Raw genomic sequence first — 26912 nt, 5'->3', positions numbered from 1 at the left:
ACCCTTTAACTTTTGCTTTCTTCCACTTTTCACCCAAAATTAGAATTAACCCAACATTCACCCGGTCCCGGCTCAACAACCGAGTCACTTCATCCTCTGGTTCTTTCTTGCCACTCCTTCGAAAGTAACAAGTTACCTGGATCATCATCTTTCTCATCAAGATCTTTGATCCTCTCTTCACAGGCCTTCAATTCAATCTTCCCACAACTTCCTCAAGTGGCATATTCTCTCCCTCCAATTGTTGCTCAATAGAAGCAAGAATTTGCAAAAACATCTTTGGTAACAACTTTCTCACAACCACCTCATCTTCAAAGACTCTTAAACCTTGTAGCGATCCCACTAAGTTTGCCCGAGAACTCATCAACCAATTCACTTTCTTTCATCTTCCAACATCTCGAGTTTGGGTCGAAGAGTTTGTAGCCTTGCCTTTTAAACTCTCTCACCTCCCAATTACCGCACAAGAAGCGCTTAGTTAATGAATCCTTAAGGGAATGAAGATGGTGAGTGTTAAACTCGGTTTCACAATCCGGAAGCAATTGCCTTAAAATCTAACCTCCATCATGATTAAGTTAAGTTTATTTTGGAATTTAAGTATCGAGTACTTGTTTAAAAAAATAGGATTAGTATGAAACTTGTTCACCCAACCCGACCCGACCCGACCCAACCCACAGATATATAACATAGCAGGCGCAAAACCATATCATGGATCGAAAAACGTCACAAAAAACCGAACCATATAACCATCCAAGTCAAACCCAGAAGTCAACATCTACCAACCATGACCATCATTAAGCATGGACCTCATGAAACATGACACAAGCAAGTAAACAGAGAGCAAGTTCTCAACTTCAAGCTGCATGACTTCATTACACTACTTAAGTTATGGCCCGATTTAAAAAAAAAAAAGAAAGAAAAAACATCACGAAAGTAACGAGAACAAAGGCTCCCTCATGGATGCATAGGATGTCTGATTCACACCGTTGAAATTTAGTTAAGTCGAAAGCGGGCGAGCAGCCTTAGGCCTCACTGGAGTCTTTGAAGGACTCACCCTGATAATGTAAAATACATTTATATTAACAAAACACAATTAAATAAAAACGCGCAGTTATTAAACCATACCTGATCGGTTGTGCTCCTAGCGATTGACCACAGCAATCAAGTGCCACAATTGCACTTTCTGCCTATAAAAATATTTATAAGACGATAATTAGCAAGTGTACAACACCCATCATATGCAATAAAAGTTTAACTTACTAAAACAAACTCAACGAAGGCAATGCGGGTTGAATGAACATTATCCCCCAAAAGCCTGAGGCGAGACACCTTCATGCGAAAAAGTTAAATAACGGTTAGCACCACGAGCAATGAAAAACTTGTGAGAAAATTCAAACGTTGAGGGTTGTTTTAACCTCGCCACATCTTGTTTCAAAGAAATTCTTGACTTCAGTTTGAGAAACCTGCAAATACAAAAAAAAAGGTTCGTTTATTCCGGGATGGAGTAGAAAACTGATTTGAAACTAGATGTGAACAAGAAAGCGGTTCCGAACCTTCTTGTCAATATTTGTACAGTACACTGTCCTCGCACACATCTCTCTCTCATCTTCCGACTGTATCCCAAAGGCCGGAACAGCAAAAAAAATAAAAAAATAAGTAAAAAAAAGTACCATGTTAAAACAATTGTGAATAAGACCTACATACCCTGGGGAGGAAGGTTGGATTCACAGGAAGGATGGCGGTTTTTGAGGGTAAAACAGTAATTTGAGAGAAACCAAGCATTGTACCGCCAAGATTAAGTGCGGCCCGTGCAGAGTCTGCAACATATATACGTAAGTTTTTAAAAGTTGTTCATTTCACTGGTTAATAAAATTAAAAAAAAAATAAAAGACATTAAAACAAGATGCGTACTCTCGTCACCAAACTCAACGAATGCAAAGCGGAGACGTGAATGTGGATCGCCACAAACTCGACAATCCAAAACCTTCATAGTAAACCGTTTTTTAATTTATATTTACCATATAATTAAAAAAAAAAATTAAGATATCGGTTTACTGAAGATAAAGATTCTGACTTACATGCCCATAGCCACTAAACAAAGCAGCAAGTTGCTCTTCGGTGACCTGTTAAAAAAAAAACCTTTTAAGTAAATAACATGAACTCTATGACAAAAAAGGTACATTATTAAAATTTGTAATTGACTAACATTGTGATCGATATCTGAGACGTAAACTGTTCTCTTAATGCTATCTTCTCGTTGAGCCCTGAAGGTCCTCCCATTGGACAGTCGCCGAGTGTTGCTATAGCTATTTCTCCTCTAAATTTAAAAAAATGACTTGAAAGTGTAAGCGATTGAATTAGGAAATAATCATGTCAGGTTGGCGGACACACTTAGAACTGTATAAACCCGAACCCAACCCGTTTAACCATTTATCTAAACGAGTCAAATAGATAATCCACAAAGTAATTAACTAAAAGATATATGAATCATGCTATATCAGGTAAGTCCAAACTGATAAAAGAAGCAATTAAGCAAACATAAATGTGATCTTTAATCTATCGACAAACTACAAAAGCGACAAAATAATCAAATTATCGAACATGTACACGACAAAACATAATCTAAATGAATTAAAGCTTAATACTCCTGTCATATCGGATAAACGTTATAGCACAACACATGCTTTCTGCGCTTAAAATGTACCATCCAAGATTATATAAAGAATCACAATTCAAGATCTTTCATTCGTCTTTTTTCTTTGCGAACTCAATTTTCACATGATGCAAAGAAGTTTTTCCTTTTTGACAATTAAAAATCAAGAAACAAACAAAACAAGACTGATATACACATAAACAACATTAATCTAAAAAATCCCATCTTTTTATCATTAAACCAACAGTATTCTTTTAATAAAACTATAACACAAATTCAAGAAATTAAAGAAACCCATCAATCAAAAACAGCAACTGTAATTCAGATTTCAATATATCAAAACAACAACAATTAAGCAAAAATATAAGAACAAATTCTAGGAATAAAGAGATACCCTTCTATTATTAGGGTATCCTTCAACCCCATTTTCATGATAATTCTTGAAATAACCAGGCTGCTGAACAAAGTAATTGATTGCAAACTCGGATTGATCACGATTTCGATCAATAATCGAGTATGAAGGAAAGAATTCCTTAGCCATGGGATTCAATTTCAAAGATGACAACATATCAACAAACTCTTGCATTTTCATTTCTGATTTTGGACCCAAATCAGACCCTTTTTTGGTCTCAACAACAGACCCATTAACATTATTATTATTATTATTATTATTATTATCATCGGAATTCACGAAATCAACACTCTCACTATCCACACTCTTGACCACAGAAACCTCAATTTTCGGTGGAGATTGATCGGGTGATTCAACACCAATTTCAGGACCAGCAGCCATAGATTAAAAAAAATCAAATTTTTATCAAAACCCAGAAAATAAAAACAATATTTTATCAAAACCCAGAAAAAAAAAATCAAATTGTTAACAAAACCCAGAAAACAAAATCAAATTTTTGATAAAACCCAGAAAAAAGATCAATTTTTTATCAAAACCCAGAAAAAAGAAAGATAAATGTTGATTAAAGAAGCAAATTGCGGATGAAGAAAGCAAGGTTTGTAGTGTTCATCTTTTCTTGATTTGGAAAAGATGAAGAAAGAAACGGTGGGTTTTGTTCAGATTTGTGTCATCTGTGAGGTTGCAAAAATAGCTAAGAAGAATAGATTCTCACTTTATAGACAGACAGACAGACAGACAGACCCAATTGTAAAAAAAGAAAATGGATAGAAGTGAAGATTGAAATGGTGAAAAAGAGAAAGGTTTTTTGAGCAATTTGATCACAAGAATGTGGTGGGTTTCTACGAGAGAAACAGGTGGCTTTTTGTTTGGCGTTTACTCGCCTTCTTCTTGTTTTTTAGAGAGGCATAAGGCTATGAGGTGTGTCACCCTACAACATCGTCAATGCAGATCCACGTCAGCCAGAAGGTTTTATCATTTGTAAGGTGTGGGATAACGTCCTCTATTAAATAAAATTAAAAAATATATATATTAAAAGAAATAATATGGGTCCCACCTGCAACTCACCTTCTTCCTTGTTACCATGGTGTGGGGTGGTGACGCCATCAGACGCTATAGACGTTGAGGTGGCATAGGTGGCGCCTCCACACCCTCCGGCCTAATGCACCATGTAAGTGAAGGCTTTATCGTTAACTTATACGGTGTGTTTCAATGGCGTAGCTTTATGGGGCGGAAGGGGCGGCCGACCCCTCGATTTTTTCGTTTGTTAGTGGAGAGTATGTGGTTTTCGTAAAGAAATTTTTGGGTATACACGTTTTTGACCCCCTGGTTTTATAGAATTTTTGGTATATACGTTTTCGACCCCTTGATCGAAATCTCAAGCTTCGCCACTAGTGTGTTTTCAAGCCCCTTATTAAACAAAATATAAAAAGAAAATGCAAATTGGTTGAAAACAATGGACCCCACCTGCAGATGCCATTAGCACTCGTTAGTGTGCTGGCGGAGACTTAATGACGCCCCCCCCCCCTTTTTGGCGCCCAAGGAATGGCTTCGGGGCACTATAGGGCGCTAATTTCGCTGATTTAGCTAGGAACGTTATACCTCACCCCTGGCCTTACAATGGTTTCATAAAAAGGGAAAGAGTTATATATTTTATGGCATTAAATTATTATATGATATTCTGGTATTATGGTTGTGTATATGGCATTAAATTGTTATATGATATTATGGTATTATGGTTGTGTATGTATTGATATCGTTAGGAATATTAGATTTTAATAATCAAAACTATTCGTTGTGTTGACAGTTTCAGTTTCAAAAATAATGATTAGTAGTCATAACTATTAATATATTGGTCTCCAATGGAACCTGATTAACAGAACCCTAACGCCGTTAGTCTCTGGTCGCCGGAAAAACGTTTTTGGCTGGAAAACTCCTTTTTGGCCGGAAAACTCAACATTTTCGTCCCAAACTTCTTTGTAACCTTATTACGGACCTTTAGTAACCTTTTTCTAGTAAAAACTCCAATTATTGAGGTCGCCGAAAAACTTCTTTTTTCGCTAGAATTTTTTTTTTGCTAGAAAACTTAACATTTTCGTTTCAAACCTCTTTGTAACTTTAGATCGGACCTTTAGGAACTTTTTTCCAACCAAAAATGTTTTTCCGATGACCGGAGACTGGAAAATGTTAAGTGAGTGTAACTCTAGTAGACCGGAAGACATTTTTTGGCTGTAGCAAAAACTTAGGGTCCATTGGAGGTCAATATGTTAATAGTTTGGACCCTCAGTGGTTATTTTTGAAGTTAAAACTGTTGGCGGCCAACAACGATTAATTAAGATTATTAAAATCTAATATTCTATATGGTTATTGTTGTGAAACTAACTTAATAGCAAAACAATATAGTAGAGATGAAGGGAGAAAGGGATTGCTATTTTATTAATAGGTATGATTTACAATGAGATACAATAGTGGTATATATAGGTATATAAAACTTGGAGAGAAAGCTAATCTATTTTTGGTGTTGATAACCACATTAATAATAAATATATTCATAACACTCCCCCTTGGTTATTAACATAATACGCTTGATGCTACCTCGTTAAAAACCTTGCTAGGAAAACCCGGTGGGACAAAACCATAGCTAAGGGAAAAAGAGTGTAGCGTGTAATGCGCATTAGTCCCCCCTGATACTTCTAGATCAGGTATGTTGCCTCGTTAAAAACCTTACTAAGAAAACCCAATGGGACAAAACTTAGTCAAGGGAAAAAGAGTGCAACTTAAATAACTCTCCCCCTCATTTTAACATGTATCCTTTAAGTGACGTGTGTCCATCTCTCTTGAAAGTTGATCAAAGCTTTTGTAGTCAATGATTTGTCGCTTGATCCCTTAATGTGCAATCCTTTATGTTGAGCAATGTTGTATAATCTTCTAACAAGACTTTAGGTGCCTCCTTCCAAAAAAATATCATATGTCCACGACTATGTTTAGTTACAATCCTGCATTTACAAGACTAACCAAACTTGTTTTGATGGGTTAGTAAAATATAATCAAATATCGTTTATACCTGAAATATTTCGTTGAACTCATTCCAATTTCTTTTCGCTTGACAAAGGTTATATCATGACAATAAGCTCAAGTGAAAGATATTATAACCATACATAGCTAGCAAAACATTTTTAGTGCACACATGCATTTAACGATGGTACTTCTAGAATGAGAATCTCTACTTTGGTAGGAGATGATAATAGGCATTTCTTATAACAAATGACTTAACAACCTTTAACATAATTTAATGTTCAACTATGTCCATACTAAAATATCCCAACATCATCTTCTAGATGTGCTTGAGGGATTGATAAAATATAATTACATATATACTTGAACTGCAGTTCGAGTAATAATTAGATCATGCCAAGGTCATTAAAAAAAATTTCCCTCTAAAAGCTCGACAGTTTCTCTCGATGATGCCTAAACATCATCACTGTAAACTGCGATTATAATGAACTTTTAAAAGTAGAATGCTGATAAAACATGACTAATTTAATCAAACTTATATCTCACTTTATGCGAATATCTCGAGTTGTACAACACTCAACTTGACTATTTTAGTCCATACATATTTTGTCAACTTCATATAGTATGCTCTTGAGGTTTTGACATTAATGCTTCTAGCATTATCAATCCATGAGGGAATTTGTTCCATCTTATCCAAATATGCACGTGCTTTCACTCTTTAGAAGTTTTGCTACATAACATTTGCCCATTTAACACATAGATATCTATATCATATGCAAAAATGTCATGAACACTTGCTTTTATCTCTGAAATCCACATTGTACCATGCGTGTAAACTATTTATTGAGATATCACAATCACCGGGTATAAGTTTTCTATGTATGTTTCTTGGTGCACAGGTATTACATCGTTAAGATGTTTCAATTAACTTTTTAAGCACTCAATTGCTTTAGAAACTCATCAGGAGTTCCAATTATATCCAACATCTAAAATAATCATAACCTGTTCAAATCCGAATATGTATAAATGATCACATTGTTCTCGAGAACTTACTTTACATGACTTACATAATTTAATCCTTCAGGACTTTCATGTAAACTTTCAGTATCAAGTGATTCATAAGACACATATTAATTCTCTCTTTATATTACCAGACTAATAAAATATTGGAAAGCAATGCATCCACCACTAGAGAATACGTCTCCTCATAATCAATCATAGGTATTTGCGAAAATTCTTGTGCCACCAATTTTTCCTTATATCGCTCAATTTGATTTTCACATAATTCAAATAAAAGACCCGTTTATATCAAACATATTTTACAACTTCAGTTGTATGGACTGTTGGTCCAGATACTTTCCATGTCATTAGAGAATTCAACTTTGCCTTATTTGCGTCTTTCCATTTTGGCCAATCATTTCTATGTTTACGTTCATAGGTAAATCTCAAATCTTGATCCTCATCATTTATTCATTTCAAGCGCTAGATTATATACAAAAGTATAACGGCGTCGATTTTTATTTTGATTCCATACATATCTTAGACATGATACACCTTATCGAGATCTCATTATTTTCAGGTACCTGAGGTTCTTCTTGAACCATCATGTCTATTGTCTCTTCAGGAGACCTTTTTAATATAACCTCGACTTGACCATCTTAATTAGTTACTCCAACTTTCGAGGAATTTTATTATTGGAATCGACTGGTCTACCACGCCTCAGACGTGCAATAGACTCATTACAAAAATGTGGTGATTGTCCTACTCATCTTAATTGGAGCATTAGCAGTTGGTATATGTGACATAGTCACCTTTTTAAGGTCAGTGAATGTGTCTGGTAATATATTCGCTAATATTTGTAAATGAGTTATTCTTTGAACTTCTGGTTCACACTTTTATTTTTGAGGATCAATGATAATTCATACCAACTCATTTCTTTTCCAACTGCTTTTTATCTCCCCCTGATGTTGAGAATGTTAATCCATTTAGATGGATATCAATTAATTGAGCCATAAATAAATATCTGGTGAAAGGCTCTATATGTTATCATATATTCCCAACCACTTTTTAAGGTCCCATTCTTGTGCGTAGTGGTGGATCAATTTCAATATATACCGCACAACCAAAATCTTAGAAAGGACATCTTTGGTTCCTGACCAAAAACCAACTATAATTGGGGAGAAATTATTACAACATATTGGCTTGATGTGAATTAATTTTATTTCATGTAAAATTACATGTACTCATATATAAACATGAACTTGCTCTCATGATTATTGGCTTTGCTATCAATCGTAGACGTTTAGTGATCGTCTTAAGAAAAGCAATTCGTGTATGAACATAATCTACAGGAAGTTCAACACTTATTCCGTCGATCATTAATAGCTAGGGAAATAAACTTATCGTCACTACTAATAAATACATGCAATCTGGAATATTGTGCTTGCTATCTTATTAGCTAAGCATAAATTACACAAACATCCAGTTGTGAATTTGATAACCATTTAGACGATGCATCGATTTAAAACACTAAATGGTATCATGTTGGGATATGCATTCCAGAATGATTAGGGATACACACCTTTAATTGGCAAATACATAATTTCCCTTAAGAGCAAACAATGCACGCTATCGGCTAGAAGAATCTTCAAGTTCTTCATTATGTTTCACATCATCATTGACTCGGTGTGGTCTAACTGGTCATGCCAATAAAGTAAATAATCATGATATATAAACTTCTGGTTTATGATTGTATATGTATTAGTTGCATTATGCGATAGAACAACGCATTATCATTGCGAACTATCATGTTATTCAACTTTTATCCTTTACACATTTTGTTCTCATACAGTCACTCTCATTATTTGCCACTTCTTGTGGTAAATCTCATTATGACCATTATTATGATTATGATAGTTGATCTCATTATTAACTTGGCTATCATAACAATTCAGATGGCCAATCTCATTATTAACATGATCATTACAACTTTCTTAATTATGTCCATGATCATGACATTTTTTTATGTTCGTTATATAATTACATTCACTTCAGAGAATGGAATAGAACCAGAACAAACTTTATAGGTTTCCATTATTTGCTCGCTCGATATCATTTCAATCTTTTCATATTATCTCAATGATATAGCTACTTTAGGAGCATATCTCATGCGTGACTAGTGGTAAAGTTCTCATCCAACTTTTACTTATAAAGAATCTTCTTTTCACATAATATAAATAATATAATTGAGAAATAGTTATAAGACCGAGTCATATAAGATTTATCCATCTAAAATCTTACAACCTTCTATAAATGAAAAATAAGATCAGGGATTATAACACTTAAGGTGTCATATTTAAAAGTATTTAGACTCTTTCCTTTTATGATAAAACCATGAAATATGGGCTTTATTTGTTTTCCAATATATCTACATAATTATTTAATAACTTTCTATGATATATACAACTGTAATAGTGATGGTATAGAATAAATAAAGTAAAAATAATATTATAACATACCATCATACAAAACAAATTATATTTTATTATAATTTATTTACCCAAAATTGTAATGGCGATAATTTCCAATAAAACAATAAGACATCATTATCTTTTTATCAACATAAATACGTGTGTTTCAAAATTTTGCTATTCCATAAAAGACACCAAGATATCATACATTGTGTATCATAAATTATATATGCGGCATATGGACTTCATATTAGGGGTTTAGTTAGAACTTTTACATAAATCACTCTAAAATCTTACAACCTTCTATAAATGAAAAATAAGATCAGGGATTATAACACTTAAGGTGTCATATTTAAAAGTATTTAGACTCTTTCCTTTTATGATAAAACCATGAAATATGGGCTTTATTTGTTTTCCAATATATCTACATAATTATTTAATAACTTTCTAGGATATATACAACTGTAATAGTGATGGTATAGAATAAATAAAGTAAAAATAATATTATAACATACCATCATACAAAACAAATTATATTTTATTATAATTTATTTACCCAAAATTGTAATGGCGATAATTTCCAATAAAACAATAAGACATCATTATCTTTTTATCAACATAAATACGTGTGTTTCAAAATTTTGCTATTCCATAAAAGACACCAAGATATCATACATTGTGTATCATAAATTATATATGCGGCATATGGACTTCATATTAGGGGTTTAGTTAGAACTTTTACATAAATCACTCTGATACAAACCAAATCTCACATCTAAAGTTGTGACTTTTCATGATACAGAGGATGTCAGATCTTCTTTTAATTAAACTAAATACTTAGAATTTTAGAATCGAAAGGACGTAATTTTTAATTTTAACAAATAAACACAAAAGTAAAGGACATGGATATCACAATGCAACTTTACTCCCAAATTACTTAGTTTTTCTAAAATATAAGAAATTGGCATTCATAAAGCATGTTACGAAAACAAACTGAATGTTTACAAAAAGTTTACTTTATAGTCTCTACAATGCTTGTACCCATGCGTTTTCAAGCATGTGCACACATATATACGAGAAAAAACTAATGATCAAATAATACAATTACACTAGCATTCGAGTAGAACATATAAACATAAGACAATGGTTTTTCAACTCTAAACAAACCATTATTTTCAATTCTACCCATCTATATTTTAACCAACCACTCTTAACTTAAATTTACTATGGATCTTAAATAAACAGAAAGGTTTAACCAAATATATATAATCTCATAATATCACTATATCCATTTAAATTGATAAGCAACACAAAACATTTGTATAACAACGATTTGATCAATAGATAAATTAATTTCATTAACATCACATGACTCACAATTCTTTTATTAAATCATAATATATATATATATATATATATATATATATATATATATATATATATATATATATATATATATAATAAACATTAACAAATCTAAACGCATCATGCAAGAAACAATTATTATGCTATCAATAAAAAAACATTCTGTCAAAAAAAAAAAAAAATAACCATAGTTGATAAGTCTGATATAGATCAAAATCCAATATATATTATATGTAAATAACATATAGTATAATATATGACAAAATCGTAAATTTGAATTTTGTGTAATCATATTGGTTATTACATGTATTGTTTTTAACTTTGTGGGATTTAAGCTTGTGATCATCGTATGTATATGATCAAACTAAATTCGTTATTTTATAAATGATAATATCTAACATTATTAGGCCTAATTTTCTTCTTTTTGCGCTTCGATGCATGAATCTCGAAGTTTTGGTCGTTTATGAGGGGCGTATTGACAAAATTAAGGTACATTAAAACTAGCCATTGTAAATTACTCACATAAAAAAAATCAAATTCCATATCATGTAGTAAATGATTAGAATAATACCTTGAACAATATGAACCAATCAGTTTTTGGTGGGTAACGTTGATCCGTTAGAAATTCGGGATGACCGGGGTGTTACAAATCTGCGATGATTTCTTCAACGGAATAGAACGTCCGGTACCTCTTCTATTTGTGCCTAGAGAAAGTGAAACGATTTCTCTAAAACGAAATTAACGAGCGAACTCGTGCTGATAACGTGTTGTGAAACTAACTTAATAGCAAAACAATATAGTAGAGATGAAGGGAGAAAGGGATTGCTATTTTATTAATAGGTATGATTTACAATAAGATACAATAGTGGTATATATAGGTATACAAAACTTGGAGAGAAAGCTAATTTATTTTTGATGTTGATAACCACATTAATAATAAATATATTCATAACAGTTATATGGTTTTTTCTCTACTAGAGTTACACTCCATAGAGTTGATGCGAAAGCACATAAGGGAATCACCTTTAGCATGTATAGTATAAATTTTATTACAATAAAATGATGAAGGTTTTATGTAAGTTCATGCTAGAAAAAGTTAATAATGAAACAAAAAAAAAAAAAAAAGACAACAATTGTTTTCTATTCAATATAATTGTTACATACATACTGAAATTAATTAAATTATGATACATTGCTCAAAGTATGAGAATTAGATATATTCGTTGATAGTGTATGATACATTATTAAATTACATTACAAGAATTACAATACATAACGGTTCTATAATGTTGAGGGATATGAAAGTTATCAAGCATTGCATAATATATTATTTTCATCACAAGAAAGTTGGTTGTAACCTAATGTAGAAATCGTTTGTGTAAGTTAAATAAAAATAAACAAATTTTATTCAACGATTACACTACAGAAATAAGAAAGCTGAAAACTATTACAATTACAATTGAAATAAAAGAAAATACAAGAAAAGAGATGAAGCAGAATGGCTGAGGCACGTGTTCACACGCTTCTCTTAAAACAAATTCCGAGTCTCCCAGGAGTACTCGTTTTGTTTCCCGGGGTACAACAGCCGAAGCAACGTACTGCCGGAGATGGTCTACAACCCGAAGGCTACCTTGATACGAGTAGGAAGAAGATCAGAACTTTGAGAATGTTTGTTAGCATATACTGTGTTCTTCGTGGTGTCTTCTGCAGTGACTAAGAGGCTGTATTTATACAGCCTCTGATTCGAAACAGCCAAAAACTAATTAAATGAGAGGATTAAATTGCATTAAACGTCTTCAATGCAATTTAATATGTCATTTAATTCTCAGTCATAACCGTTTGACTCGGCAGTTTCAAAGCTGAACTGTAACTGCATTGTCATTTAATGCTGAGAACTTCTGCGTGCGCACGCCCCTTGCGCGTGCAAGTCTGCACGCTCAAGCGCCCGTGCACCATTTTGGCTCACTCCCATGCGCATGTGCGCCACACTGGCTCAGGTCCACGCACGCCTGCGCCACATCACCTGTGAGCCTATACAAGCACGCCACACAGTCGCGCCGTATTGGCTCACTCTGGTGCGCCGCGCACGTCAATTAAATGAGAGGATTAAATTGCATTAAATGTTGATGCGTGTCAGTGTGTATATGTTTTAGGTATGTATTTTAAGCTCTTTTACACTTTTTTTAGCCAAGTTTTAAATTTATAAAACACGATATTTACTAACACTAAACACACATATGGGCAAATGCACCCATCGTGGACGTAGTATAGTGTTGGTAAGATACGAAGGTCATCCAAGGACACAAGAGCTTTTAGTACCGGTTTATCCTCAACGTCTAATCAAATCAAAATGTTATAAAAAGATTTTTAAACTAAGAAAATAAAACTAACTAAAATGCTGAAAATAAAATAAAAATAAAAACAGATAGACAAGATGAATCACTTGGATCCGACTCGTGTGTTAGTGTAACCTTTGATTATTTTCGCACTTTTGCACTTGTTTAAGAGATTATCTTAGTTATTGTAGTAGACCTCTCTTTTGAAGGCGACGTTACCCTCAACCCAGTAGTTTGAGTCAGCAAGGATACAATCCTAAAGGGTCGGATTATTGAAAGATAATTAATTAAGTTATTAATGCATAATGTGGTAGGCCCCTCTTTTGAAGGCGATATTACCCTCAGCTAAGTAGTCTGAGTCAGCAGGGATACAGTCCTAAGTAGCTGGGTTAAAGTTTTAATAGTAGTTTAACTTATGAGGGGATCAAAGAGTTTGGACCCCCGCCATCCAATACCTTTGGGTATTGAAGGAGGTCCTACTAAATTTGACCCAGGTCCTTTGCAGGATCTATACACTAAACAATGGCAAGACTCTTACCAAACCGTTCCCTTAACCCCCGACCAGGTAGCAAACATACCTCCATATAGACCGTGGAGATATGAATGGTGAAAATCTTTTATTTTATATAGACAGTAAAATAATGCCAAGACACCACGGACAAACGATAAGGAAGAATCACCTTCAATATAAGAAACTAGTAATTAAAGTCATTTATACAAAACCAATTAAAAAGTGCAAAAGATTAAAAAGAAAAAGTATTACACTAAACACTTGTCTTCACCAAGTGATGTAAGAGACTTAGGCAAACATGGCCTTTGATTGTCAAGAACTCTTATGATCAATCTTGGATCCCGAGACGACTCACACACTCTATGATGGACAATGGATGATGGTGATGGATGATGGTGTTATGGTGGTGGTGGGTGGTGGGTGAAGTGTGAGAGAGGTGGTGTGCCAAGGGATAAGTTGAAATGTCTCCAAACACTCCTATTTATAGGCTGAACAGAAGCTCGGGCACGACCCCGTGCCCGCTGGGCATGGCCCCGTGTCCATCCTCGTCTCTCTTTTCATTAATTGTAATTCGCAATTACAATAAATGCGCCTGCAGGAAGTTGACCACGCCCCCGTGTCCGCTGGGCACGGCCCCGTGGTTGGCAGTAGAAGCTTCTAAAGGTTTGTCTTTTCTGCTGCTACTTGGGCACGGCCCCGTGCTCGCTGAGCACGGGGCTTGTTCAGTCTTCCGTTTTCTTGGTTTTGCTTGGAAAGATGCTGTTGAGGGGTCAGGCATTCCACTTTTGTTCCTTTTCTTGTATTTATGTTAGTTTTTGCTGTCTTTTTGCTTCTTTTGTTAATTTGAGCTCATTTAATCCTGAAAATACAAAAGGAAGACAAAAGCACACTTTTTCCAACATTAGTACTAAAAAAGGGTTAGTTTTATGCCACAATTGATATAATTTATATGTTGCATTTTGTGCATATCAAACGTCTTCAATGCAATTTAATACGTCATTTAATTCCCAGTCATAACCGTTTGACTCGGCAGTTTCAAAGCTGAACTGTAACTGCACTGTCATTCAATGCTGAGAGTTCTGCGTGCGCACACGCCCCTTGCGCGTGCGAGTCTGCATGCTCATGCGCGCGTGCGCCATTTTGGCTTACTCCCATGCGCATATGCACCACACTGGCTCAGGTCCATGCGCGCGTGCGCCACGTCACCTGTGAGCCTATACGACCACGCCACATAGTCACACCGCACCCTTCACGAGTACACTTAGTGTGTGCTTCCATGAAACAATAAGGATGGAGAGTTCCCACTTAAATACCCATTTAAGTTCCATCTCTCCTCCTATGTGGGACAAGGTGCAACTTTCCTTTTTGTTTCAGCATTCAATGTTTCAAACACCCAACTTTGAGCATCGATATCTCATTCATCTTAGCTCCGTTTTGGACGTGGTTTAGCTCGTTGTGAAGCTCTTCCAATATAGAACACAAACCCACAAATAAATATATAAAACCCAATCATTTTATTATATTTATTTCTAGTCCAAAATAGGAAAATATCATTTTCCTATATTTGTGAAAATTGCTATTTTCACCAATTTTTCCAACAATCCCCCACATGAAAAATGCTATTTTCATCAAATTCCTAACAATCCCCCACATGTATGGAAATCGATCTTTCCTTACACGTTTCAACGATATACTTCGACAGTTGAGTATTGCAAGATAGGTAGGTTGTTACCTTTGAACCTTCTTTTGTGAAGCGTACTTAGCTTACTAGCGGTTTATAGACGCGATGTCTTTGAACATACCCCCATTTGTGTAAACGACAATACACTTCACACAATACTCTCCCTGGTCTGGCCAACCCCTCATTGTCGTGTCCTATTATGGTCCTGGAACACTAGCCTGGTTCTGCGAGAGCTCTAGGATTGCGCACCCCACAAAGCCATTCGAAGCGACCCTACTTCTCTCTCACATAGGTGATTCCCATGAATCATTAAAAGCATCATGGTTATTTGATTTCCTGAAATCGTTAACCATAATATGCTTAGCCTCACTTCAATGTCACTGATTGGAATGGACTAGGAAGTATATAACTCCCTTTTATTTGGTTTGGGGTACTCCCCCACAGTGACTCCGTTTTGGTAATATGATTAAGTTGTCCTATTGAACTTAGATCTTGGGATCTCCAGTCAACTAAGTTAGGTTTCCCTCATATTCCCATTTATCATGGGCTTTAGTCCCATTCCTCTTGACGACGTTTCAACTAACTCTCTACTTAAGCCTTTTGTAAACGGGTCTGCAATGTTATCCTTTGATCTCACATAATCAACTGTGATAACACCCGTTGAGAGTAGTTGTCATACCGTGTTATGTCTACGTCGCATATGCCTTGATCTGCCATTGTACATTAAGCTTTGAGCTCTACCAATCGCTGATTGGCTATCACAATGTATACATATGGCTGGAAAAGGCTTTGCCCATCTTGGAATATATTCCACGAATTGACATAGCCATTCCGCCTCCTCTCCTGACTTATCCAAGGCGATAAATACGGATTCCATTGTGGATCTTGCTATGACCGTTTGCTTAGAAGACTTCCAAGCAATAGCAGCTCCTCCAAGTGTAAACACGTAACCATTTGTTGATTTGGAATCTTTATTATCCGATATCCAGTTTGCATCAGTGTATCCTTCGATCACTGATGGTTGTCGGGTATAATGCAGTCCATAATCTATTGTGTATCTTATGTATCTAAGCACCCTTGTGATAGCTTTCCAATGATCCGCGCACGGGTTGCTGGTGTATCTACTTAGCCTACTCACCGCGTAAGCCAAGTCGGGTCTAGTACATGTCATTAGATACATTAGACTGCCAATAATTCTTGAGTACTCTAACTGAGCAACTCCATCTCCTTTATTTTTCTTGAGATGTTGGGAGGTATCAACTGGAGTTCGAGCTACACTCGTATCTCCCGAGTTGAATTTTTCAAGAATTTTATCCACATAGTGAGATTGACTTAACACAAGACCATCTTGGGTTCTTATAATCTTTACTCCAAGTACCACATCGGCTAAATCCATGTCTTTCATATCAAATCTCGCTTTCAACATGTTTTTAGTAGCCTTGATAATTTTATCATTACTCCCAATGATAAGCATATCATCTACGTAAAGACATAAGATTACATAACCTTCATTTGTGTCTTCGAAATAGACACATTTGTCGCACTCATTCATTTTGAAACCATTGTCAGTCATGACATGATAAAACTTTTGGTGCCATTGTTTTGTTGCTTGCTTCAAGCCATACAAAGACTTGACGAGTTTATATACTTTACCCTCTTGACCTAGGGCAGAGAAACCTTCAGGTTGCTCCATGTAAATCTCTTCTTCTAAATCGCCATTTAGAAATGTAGTTTTAGCGTCCATTTGGTGAACTTCCAAATTTCTTAAAGCCGCTATAGCAAGAACCAATCTAATCGAGGTTATGCGTGTCATGGGCGAGTAGGTATCAAAGTAATCTAGACCTTCCTTTTGTCTAAATCCTTTAATCACCAACCTAGCCTTGTATTTATCAATACTTCCATCAGTTTTCATCTTCCTTTTGAATATCCAACGATATCCAAGTGGTTTGCAACCAGGTGGAAGATCTACTAACTCCCAAGTATGATTTTGCAATATCGAATCAATTTCGTTCTTTATCGCTTCTTTCCATTGAGGTCCTTCTGAAGAGGAAACTGTGACAACCCTCACCAAACCAGGTATCCGTACCATTTAATTAGTATTTAATTAATGCTTAATTACTGTGCTTGCTTACAATTGTGGCTAAACTACTTCTTGATTTCTGATACATACATATACATGCATCATACTTTATTACTGTCACTCCATTAATTACACACAAAACTATAGTGACAAACTTGATGCACAAAAGCACAGTTAGCACAATGAACAGATAATCCAGTAAACATGCTGACATAGCCAGCACTAGACAGACACTGTCTCTGAGGCCAGTATGAGCCGGGAATAGATTACTACACTAGTAGGGAGTGTAGGGAGGTGAGGATTGTAAAACTGCGTCACTAGGTGATAGTTATAGTGACCGGATGTGCCTAAAACATGCTTTAATTATAAAATTTTGCACTTTATACAAAAATTCAGCATTTAACATAACAAGTAAAGTGCAAAAACATGGGAAAATGATACTAGACAATTTCCAAAGTGTCAGGAAATTATTGTGTCACTAAAAACACCATAAAAGACACTTTAAATACTTATTTAGCACTTAACGGATCAATATCCAACCGAACAACCGGACTTTACCCGGAACATAGAAATATTGTCAATGACATTGTTTATACTTTTCTGAGCTAGTTAGGGTCCCCGAACACCCTAACACCCTTTGTATTATACTACACGCTTAATACTCTAATTAATACCATTGGAAACTAACTAGATCCTAACTATCCAATTGAAAACCAACCATAACCCCCCCCCCCTTCCATGGACGGTCACCATGTAGTGACCCACACCACAACTTCTTGATTATTTTAATCATCCATGTCTAATATCTAATGAACATATTATATATTGGATAATAGAGATTAATGGGTTATATATTTACATAAGAGGTCTTAACTTTCATTCACAAATCACAACACCCAAAAATTGCTCTCTCTCTCTCTTCTCTCCTTAGTGTTCGGCCGAGAACACTAGTGCCACCACCATCATCATCAAGTCTTGTTCTAGCAATATTGCATACACACAAAGGTACAAGGTGACATACAAGGAGGCTTGGTGCTTTCGGAAACTCAAGAACCTCTCTAGATTGCTATTATCCACCTTGTTTACGTCTTGTTTCTTCCCTAACCTCGAGCTAGTAGTAAGTGCTTCTAGACATCCTCTTGTTCTTGTTTAAAGTGGTTAATAGGTGATTTAACGGTTAAAATTTAAGAACACACAAGATCAAAACTAAAAGTCTTGAAAGAAAGATAAACTAGTTGGATAAAGAGAAACTAATGGTGTAAATCTTGTGAATCTTTTCTAGATGTGATTATTTTATGTTGTTAGTTGCTAGTAGTGGGACGGATCATCATCTAACCATACTAGATCATGTTCATGGAACATGAACTAGTAATATGTTAAGTGTAAAAGTTGTAAGATGATGAACCCTTCCACTGATGAACATGAACTTGTGTAAATGAAATGTTTCTTGTAAAATAAGGTTCTAAACTAGTAGATCTAAAGATCTACAAGTGGTCTTTCGGAAGAACCAAGTGAAATATGCAAGTCTTGTTTAAAACCCGGATCTTACATAAACTACAAGCATTTTAGTGAAATAGCAAGTGTGTAAACACTTGTGTGACAAGAAAGTTTAACAACGAAATATTTTCATAACTTTTGACTAGAAGTTGTAAAATTACATGTTCTTTAAAAATAAAGTTTTCAAGAAACAAATTTTATTTTTAAAGATGATAAGATCCACTAAATATGTTAGAAAATCTCTACATATTTTTACAAAATTTACAAGTTCATGAGTTTGCGATTTAGACTTATTTTGACAAGTTGGATGTTTGAATATTGTATATTGATGATTGGGAAATTGATTGATTGAATTTTTAAAAGAAAATGATACGCTAGTAAGCGTGGCCACCTCCAGTTACAGAGGAAACTCTGGCGAAATTTTTCTAGAAATATAACACTTGGGAATATTTTGTGACAAGTGTTTATAAATATATTTTTAACTTACTTTTCCAAATAAAATTGTGGATTTTCGTAAATAAAACTTGTTAAATATATATTTTGAATATATATTTCATAGTAAAACGCTTGTGTGATTTTATGATTATTTTGTGAACTAGATACGTTATTTTTAGAGTAAAAATAATATAACTTGAATACACTACGAAGTTACGACTCCAAAATAATACCAACGCCTTCACAAATAAATATTTAAGTTACACCGGTATTATTATTACAACACGAACCTCAAAATGTAATTTATGTATTGTCGGAAAATACTCTTAAATGTGTATTTTGATAAAGTATTATTTTGGAAATTGTATGGAACAAAATATAATATTTTTGAGAAAAATATGTATATTTCGGAGATAGAATATTTTTGACAAGTGAATTAAAATATATTTCTTAAGTGAGGCTTACAAATATATTTTCGGAATTATAAGAACACACATGTATTAATACCCCCATCCTTGGGAAGGAATATATTTACAAAATAATTAAGAAGTGTAAATACGAAATAGTTGTCTAACTATTTCCCAAAAACGTTAAGCCTTAAGCCAAGGCACGGCCGTCCGTCTAATAGAAGTTAGTACGTGTAGGTCGTCACGCAACAGGTTATTTTGGGATTGACTATTTCAAGACGCACTTCTGTGAGTTCATGTCCCCCTTTTCTCTTAACTGTTTTCAGTTTTTATACTTCGGGGGTGAAATACATGTTACAATGGTTACGGATACTTTTATACATGGTATGGTTAGCGTAAGGAGGGTTACTACTTAGATCATGTGAGTGGGTAGGTGGAAACTAGAGGCCATTAATCCTCATTGTAGGACCGAGGGTCATTGGCGGTAGATCTATCTGGGTGTAGCGAGCCCAACTCCAGGCCCAACTGAACGGACCTCAGGGGTGACTTTGAGCCCGACGTAAAAATTTGCTAGGTTTGAGTCTTCCTACTGCACTTCACACATATCATTGGCTTTGCAACCCAATGGTGATCTTTTTTTCCTTATTTGCTACATACCAGGGATTTTCATACAATCATATTACAAATGTTTTTACATACTCACTTACACATGAACTGGCTCAACTTTTGTTGATTTTTCAACTTACATGTATTTCAGGGAATTAGGGATCTGGCGAGGTATGCTATGTGTTCATGCTGCGTAGAGAAGTGATGTCATCCAAGTTTAGGGGTTGTGACTTTTGCCTGGATGAGTCACAAGTCTTAAACGGTATTTATTTCATGTTTGTGGTTGTGTCTTATGGACAAGGTTTTTATTATGTTGTGTTGTAAACTCGTTGCATGTGTCAACTTTAAAACAATGTTGTGGTATTTTATTTTTAAAACGTGAAGTAATGGATGATCATCATGGTTTTAAATTTCATATAGCTTTGTTGTGATTAAGCTATGGTATTAAGAAGTCACACCAAATAAACCCACGCTTCCGCAAAGCCAGGGTGTGAAGCTTGGTATCAGAGCTTTGATAATAGCAAACTAGGATTCCTTCTCGAGTCTAGACTATGATCAATAGGGCTCTCACGAAAACATTTTTACATTGCATACATTACGTCCAGATCCCGGATACAAAACATTTTCACAAACAAAAGTTTGAGCACTTTTTCAAAAATTATGATACAGTCTTATCGACTGGGAGGTTGGTCAGGGAGACCAGGGATTCAGTCTTATCGACTAGGAGGTTGGTCAAGGAGACCAGGGATTCAGTCTTATCGACTGGGAGGTTGGTCGGGGAGACCAGGGATTCAGTCTGGGAGACTGAGGGGCCAATCTTTAAGATTGGGGAGGTTTTGGTCGGGGAGACCAGGGAATTAGTCTGAGAGACTAGGAGATTAAGTCTGAGAGGCTGGGAGGGTAGTCTGAGAGACTAGGAGGTTCAGTCTGAGAGGCTGGGAGGTTAGACTAGTGGGACTAGGAGAACTATTTGATTGTTTATTAGTGACTAACATGTTATTTGATTATATGATTGATTGCTTGTGCATATGTGTGTTTGTGTTACAGACATCATGCCTTCCTTATCAGACACTAGAGTTTCAGACACTACAGATCCCATGGCTATAGTATCAGATGACATAGTTTCATCGGAGCACGAGGTCTACACTTCCGATACTACCAGCACAGATGATGACGACTTCCAGCCCTTTGCGCTGCCTGATGTCGTAGCCGAGCCTGCTGATGGCCATCTCGATGGGGATTTACCACTCGCGGTGATCTCTGCTCCTGTGCCCCTTGCTGCATATCCGGTTGTTGATATACCCATCGATATTGTTTTCGACAACGACGTCGATTTGTTTGAGGAGGACCCACTTGAGGGTCACCTTGAGGGTGAGGCCCTTATTGCTGCTGATGATATCCTACTTCTTACTGATGCTCCTGCAGAGGAGGCTCCCGTTCATTCACCTGTTCCAGACTCCTTTGAGTCTGTGGCGTCCGCATCTTTGCATACACAGGGAGTGCAGCACCACTCACACGACACCGACCCTGACATGGCGTCATCGGTTGCACCTGCTCCCGCACATAGCTTCGAGTTTGATCATGATGTTGATGATGATCCAGATCCTGTTTTCCCACCTGGATTTGATCCCGACCAAGATATTGAGTTCATACACTTAGACCAGCCCCTGGAGGATCCTGTAGCCCCTGTCGATCCCTTGTTTGCTGATCCAGCTGGTTTTGACATGGAGTTTGTTGATCCGGAGCCTGCTGTGGCCCCTGAGCCAGTCGTTGCTCCTGACCCCGCATTGGAGCATAACCCTGTTCATGCCGATGCACCTGCTGTTGCTCATTTTGTTGATGATATACTTGTTGACGATCATCCTGTTGTTGCTCCACCGTTGGTGGATGATCATGCTGTCGATGCTCATGTTGATGCTCCACTTATGTTAGAGGATCCTGTTGTTGCACCACTTCCCGATCCAGTGCCGGTGCTGTTCGACCGCGCACCTTTTGCGACCCATATTGATCCACGATACGCTCACACCCGCAACGGGTGGATAGATGATGACGATGATTACCCACCTTTCGTGATACCAATTACACCACCCGTAGCCACCGTTTCAGCCCCTGTTTCGGCTCCCATTGATGTTCCCTTGCTTCCCACACACACCCCAGATGCTCGCCGCACCGACTTACCTATCACGTTTCTTCAGGACATACCTCCACCACGTCCTGGAGAGGGTTCATCACGACAGCCATTTGGTCATTACACCTTTCGTGTCAGGAGGAGATCAGTTTGTGCCCCAGATTTCTCATCCTACTGTTGTTCCCACTGTTGCACCATTTGCTGTACCATCCTTCGCTCCATCTAGTGAGTCATTCCTCTAGACTACGCCCCCCATTATGCCACCATCTGATCCGTATCACCCATATCACGTGGGGTATTCTACGGAGGATATTCTCACATCTTTCATGATACAGCAGGAGGCGCTGACCCGTCACGTACAGGAGCTGGAGAGAGCTCAGCGACCACCGTGCCATTGGCAGACCTCACCTGCAATATCACACCCTCCGCGTCCACTTTCACCCGATTCTGCCGCTCCTTTTTGGACTCCTGAGCAGCAGATAGCATACTTGATGCGCTCTCATCGTGCTATGGAGGAGGACTGGCTTCATATGCGACGTTTACTCTTTTCTCGTTTCCCCCCTCCTCCACCGCCATCAGCTTAGGCCTTTTGTTCGACGCAGGTAGACTTTTGATGAGAGTACCGCGATTGTGCAGACTATACAGCCTTTTTGGAGACCGCATTTTGATGATTATGATTATTGATGTTTTGTATATTGGTTGTTGTTGTCACTGATTTGATAGTTTGGACTAGGGCGATGTGGCCCTTAGTCACTGATGATGTACGATACAGTTATGAACTTGTAAACCTTACATTGTGGTCTTGATTTATGATAGCGCAATCGTAGTATTCTCATTATACGTAATGTTGGATTGATTGTTTATATTCTATAACATGAGATGCTATGTGTTTGATAAATGGAATACGTATGATTCATTTACTTATTATGACCTGACCATCGTGAAACATCTGTTAGAAGATGCCTCCAAGACGCGAGACGCGTATGTCTGCCAACGAGGCAGAACTCCAAGGAATCATTGCTGCTGCCATAGCGCAGTATGCAGCCTCACAAGGAGGAACCAACGGAAGTAATTCGAACAACAACGAAAATAACAATCCACCTCATGGGTGCACTTACGAGCAGTTCCTCGACTGCAAGCCCGTGAACTTCGACGGCACCGAAGGTGCTGTTGTTTTTGTAAGATGGGCCGAAAAGACTGAGTCTGTTCTCAGAATGAGCAAATGCGCTCCTGAACAACAAGTGACCTACATTTCTGGGCTATTTTTGGATGGAGCCCTATCCTGGTGGAACTTACAAGTGCAAACTCTTGGTGAAGCCGCTGCTTATGCGATGACATGGCATGAGCTGAAGGAGCTCATGTGAAGAAAATACTGCTCACGTGCGGAGATTCAGAAGCTGGAAACGGAATTCTGGCACTTGAAGATGGAAGGTCCCAAAATTGCGGAGTATGTTCAGCGATTCCATGATTTGTCCCATGTGGTACCTTATATGGTTACACCGGAATTCAAACGAATCGAGCGCTTTATTTGGGGTTTAGCACCTCAGATCATGAGTATGGTCACTACTTCCAAGCCTGCGACAATCACAGAGGCCATCGATCTGAGCGTGGCTCTTACTGAGGAAGCCATCCGCTTAAACAAGTTTTCGAATGTTGAGCAAAAGAAGAAGGAGACTCACGTAGATTCGTCTGGGGATAATAAAAGGAAATTCTCGAATTTCAAGCAAGGTACAAGCAGTGTTGGCAAGAAAGGAGAATCAAGCACACCGGTCCAAGCTGCAACCGGTGTTGAGAAGAAATGGAAAGGTTATATGGGTACACAGCCCAAGTGTAACACCTGCCAGCGTCATCATTCTGGCCGGTGTGGGCCAAAAATATGTGAAGCTTGTGGGAAAGTTAGCCACCTGAAGGATACTTGCTGGGCTAGTGCTGGTCGGGGAGGCCAAGGAGGTTTTGGTAATAGGAACAATAACCGTGGTGGTAATGGAAATCGTTCACAAGGGAATAATGGAGGCAATGGAAACCGAGGGAACAATGTAAATCAATCTGGGAACGCGAATCAAAATCAAAACAACACTCAAGCTGGGAACAGAGGTGGTAATGGGCAAAAACTGGGCTGTTTTAACTGTGGTGACATTGGGCATTTTAAGAAGGAATGCCCAGGATTGAACCAAGCACGAGGAAGAATCTTTAACATCGGAGCGAGGGAAGCGCGCCAGGATCCCAATGTTGTCACTGGTACGTTCCCTATAAATCAACGCTTTGCATCCGTTTTGTTTGATACTGGTGCCGATTATAGCTTCGTGTCATTACAATTTAAGAGTATGCTTGGGTTAGCCGCTAGTAAATTAGATATTCCGTACTCAATTGAACTGGCTAATGGGAAGCTAGTTGAAGCAAATGAAGTTATCAGAGGTTGTGTGATTGAGCTAGCAGAGCGCGAATTCACTTTGGATCTACTACCAGTCAAGTTGGGAAGCTTCGACGTGGTAGTAGGGATGGATTGGTTATCGAGCAACAAGGCTGAGGTTATTTGTCATGAAAAAATCATTCGCATCCCAACAGAAGATGGAGAAACGATCGTAGTTCATGGAGAAAAGCGCGATACACCTCTGAGAATCATCAGCTGCCTGAAAGCTCGAAGATGTTTACAGAAGGGATGTGTTGCCTTCCTGGCACACATCGTGGATAAAGAAGCTGCCGAGCCGAAGATCGAAGACATCCCTGTCGTGAAGGAATATCCGGAAGTCTTTCCAGAAGACTTGCCAGGATTGCCACCCCAAAGGCAAGTGGAGTTCCACATTAACTTAGTTCCGGGCGCCGCGCCTGTGGCTAAGGCACCCTACAGACTTGCGCCTTCGGAGATGCAGGAGTTGTCAACAGGTTAGGATCCGAGGCTCTCATGATTGTGCTTGTTTGTATGAATTGAACATTCAGAGTATATGAAATGATGTAAAGTGCAGCGGAAATGAATACAAACTTTGTTAAACACAATCAAAGGAGAATATAGTTTGATAAATAATTGATTTTACATAGAGTCGAAAGATTACATTAAAAGCAAAAGGTTACAATGCAAGCTTACAAACGAAACTCCCCCTCAGCCTGATACTCCAGAGTTGGTTGCACAAGATGAAAGGATTGAATTGAGGAGAAGAACTCACTCAAAACGAATCAAATATAACAGTACAGAGTACTATTATATTTATATGCAAACCAAACTACTGATGTACTTCAGCTGACGTCACCATGATAGTGACTTCTAACAGCCTAACAACCTATAGACACTGATCTATACAAAACTACTGATGTCTAACAACTGATAGATAATACAATACAAAACAAGTCTAACACTGTTCACGTTCCACTGTTGTAGCCTAAGCACTGATTACTTGAACATCAGTGCTTTCTTCAAAAGGTGATCAGTCTTTGAATGAGCAGTGCTTGAATCTTCAGCAGTACTTAAGAGACAGCAGTAGATAGAGCTCAGTGTTTGTCTTCAGCAGTCTTTAGCTGTTTCATCAGTGTTTGGTTCATCAATTGTTCTTCTGAGCAGTGTTTAGAGTGTATCAACAGATAGGTAACCACTGTCAAGGGGAGAACTTAGTGTAAACATCTGCTTATTGTGAATCCACTGTTGTGACCAGGTTTTGGCTTACATTATCTGTTCCTCTGGTAGGGTTCAATCCCAACAATCTCCCCCTGGAACAGATAATGCCAAAACCTGTCATTATTCTGGATTTTTATTCCTCATCAAGAGTTCCTTAGCTTATTTCTTAAATTCAGCTTCAAATTCCTTGGAACTCTGGTCATCCTCATCCCTACACAATCAAAGTTCAAGGAGATCCTGCAGATCTTCAACACCAAGGCCAAGTGCTTCTTTCCTTGATATGTACTTCATTTCGCCACTGGATCTGACCAAGGTCAATACGTGGGTCTTTTGATCAGACATCCACTTTAGTATTTTAAATCCTAGTGGGTTTCTTGGGAGAGATTTATTCTTTGATGAGTTGGGGGATGATGGCCTTGTAAACACTTGCAAGCTCTCAGACATTCTTTTGAAGGCTTCTTCAATGACTTTGTTTGCTGCAGCTATGTCTTCTGCAGTTTCTTGTTCAATAAGCTCTTGCCTTTCAATTTCTGACATGTCTGTTGCAGTGTTTAGTGATGCAGGCTTGTTTAACACCTTCTCAAAAAGGTTCTGAAGCTTTGTTGAGCTATCTTCTTTCAGACCCATTTTCATGATGGCGTCTTTGAAGTACTCTGCTTCTTTTTCTTTGACCTCTTCCCCAGTCAGCTGTTTACCTTCTTTTTGGTCTGACACAAAA

General features: G+C 37.2%; 1 protein-coding gene across 1 annotated transcript; it reads right to left on the bottom strand.

Annotated features, from left to right (window-relative positions):
- Nucleotides 1-705: 705 nt before the first annotated feature.
- On the bottom strand, nt 706-3942 carry LOC110885976 (polyadenylate-binding protein-interacting protein 9). Its single transcript, XM_022133721.2, has 10 exons — nt 3042-3942; nt 2201-2311; nt 2073-2117; nt 1906-1978; nt 1699-1811; nt 1548-1607; nt 1410-1457; nt 1255-1323; nt 1120-1181; nt 706-1049 (listed from the first exon to the last, which is right to left on the bottom strand). The coding sequence occupies exons 1-10, from the start codon at nt 3438-3440 to the stop codon at nt 992-994; spliced, it is 1038 nt and encodes a 345-aa protein (XP_021989413.1). The 5' UTR covers nt 3441-3942; the 3' UTR covers nt 706-991.
- Between the last annotated feature and the right edge of the window lie 22970 nt (nt 3943-26912).

This window comes from Helianthus annuus, chromosome 10 (assembly GCF_002127325.2).
Source record: "Helianthus annuus cultivar XRQ/B chromosome 10, HanXRQr2.0-SUNRISE, whole genome shotgun sequence".
NCBI lineage: Eukaryota > Viridiplantae > Streptophyta > Magnoliopsida > Asterales > Asteraceae > Helianthus > Helianthus annuus.
This window is presented reverse-complemented; position numbering and strand designations above follow the sequence as displayed.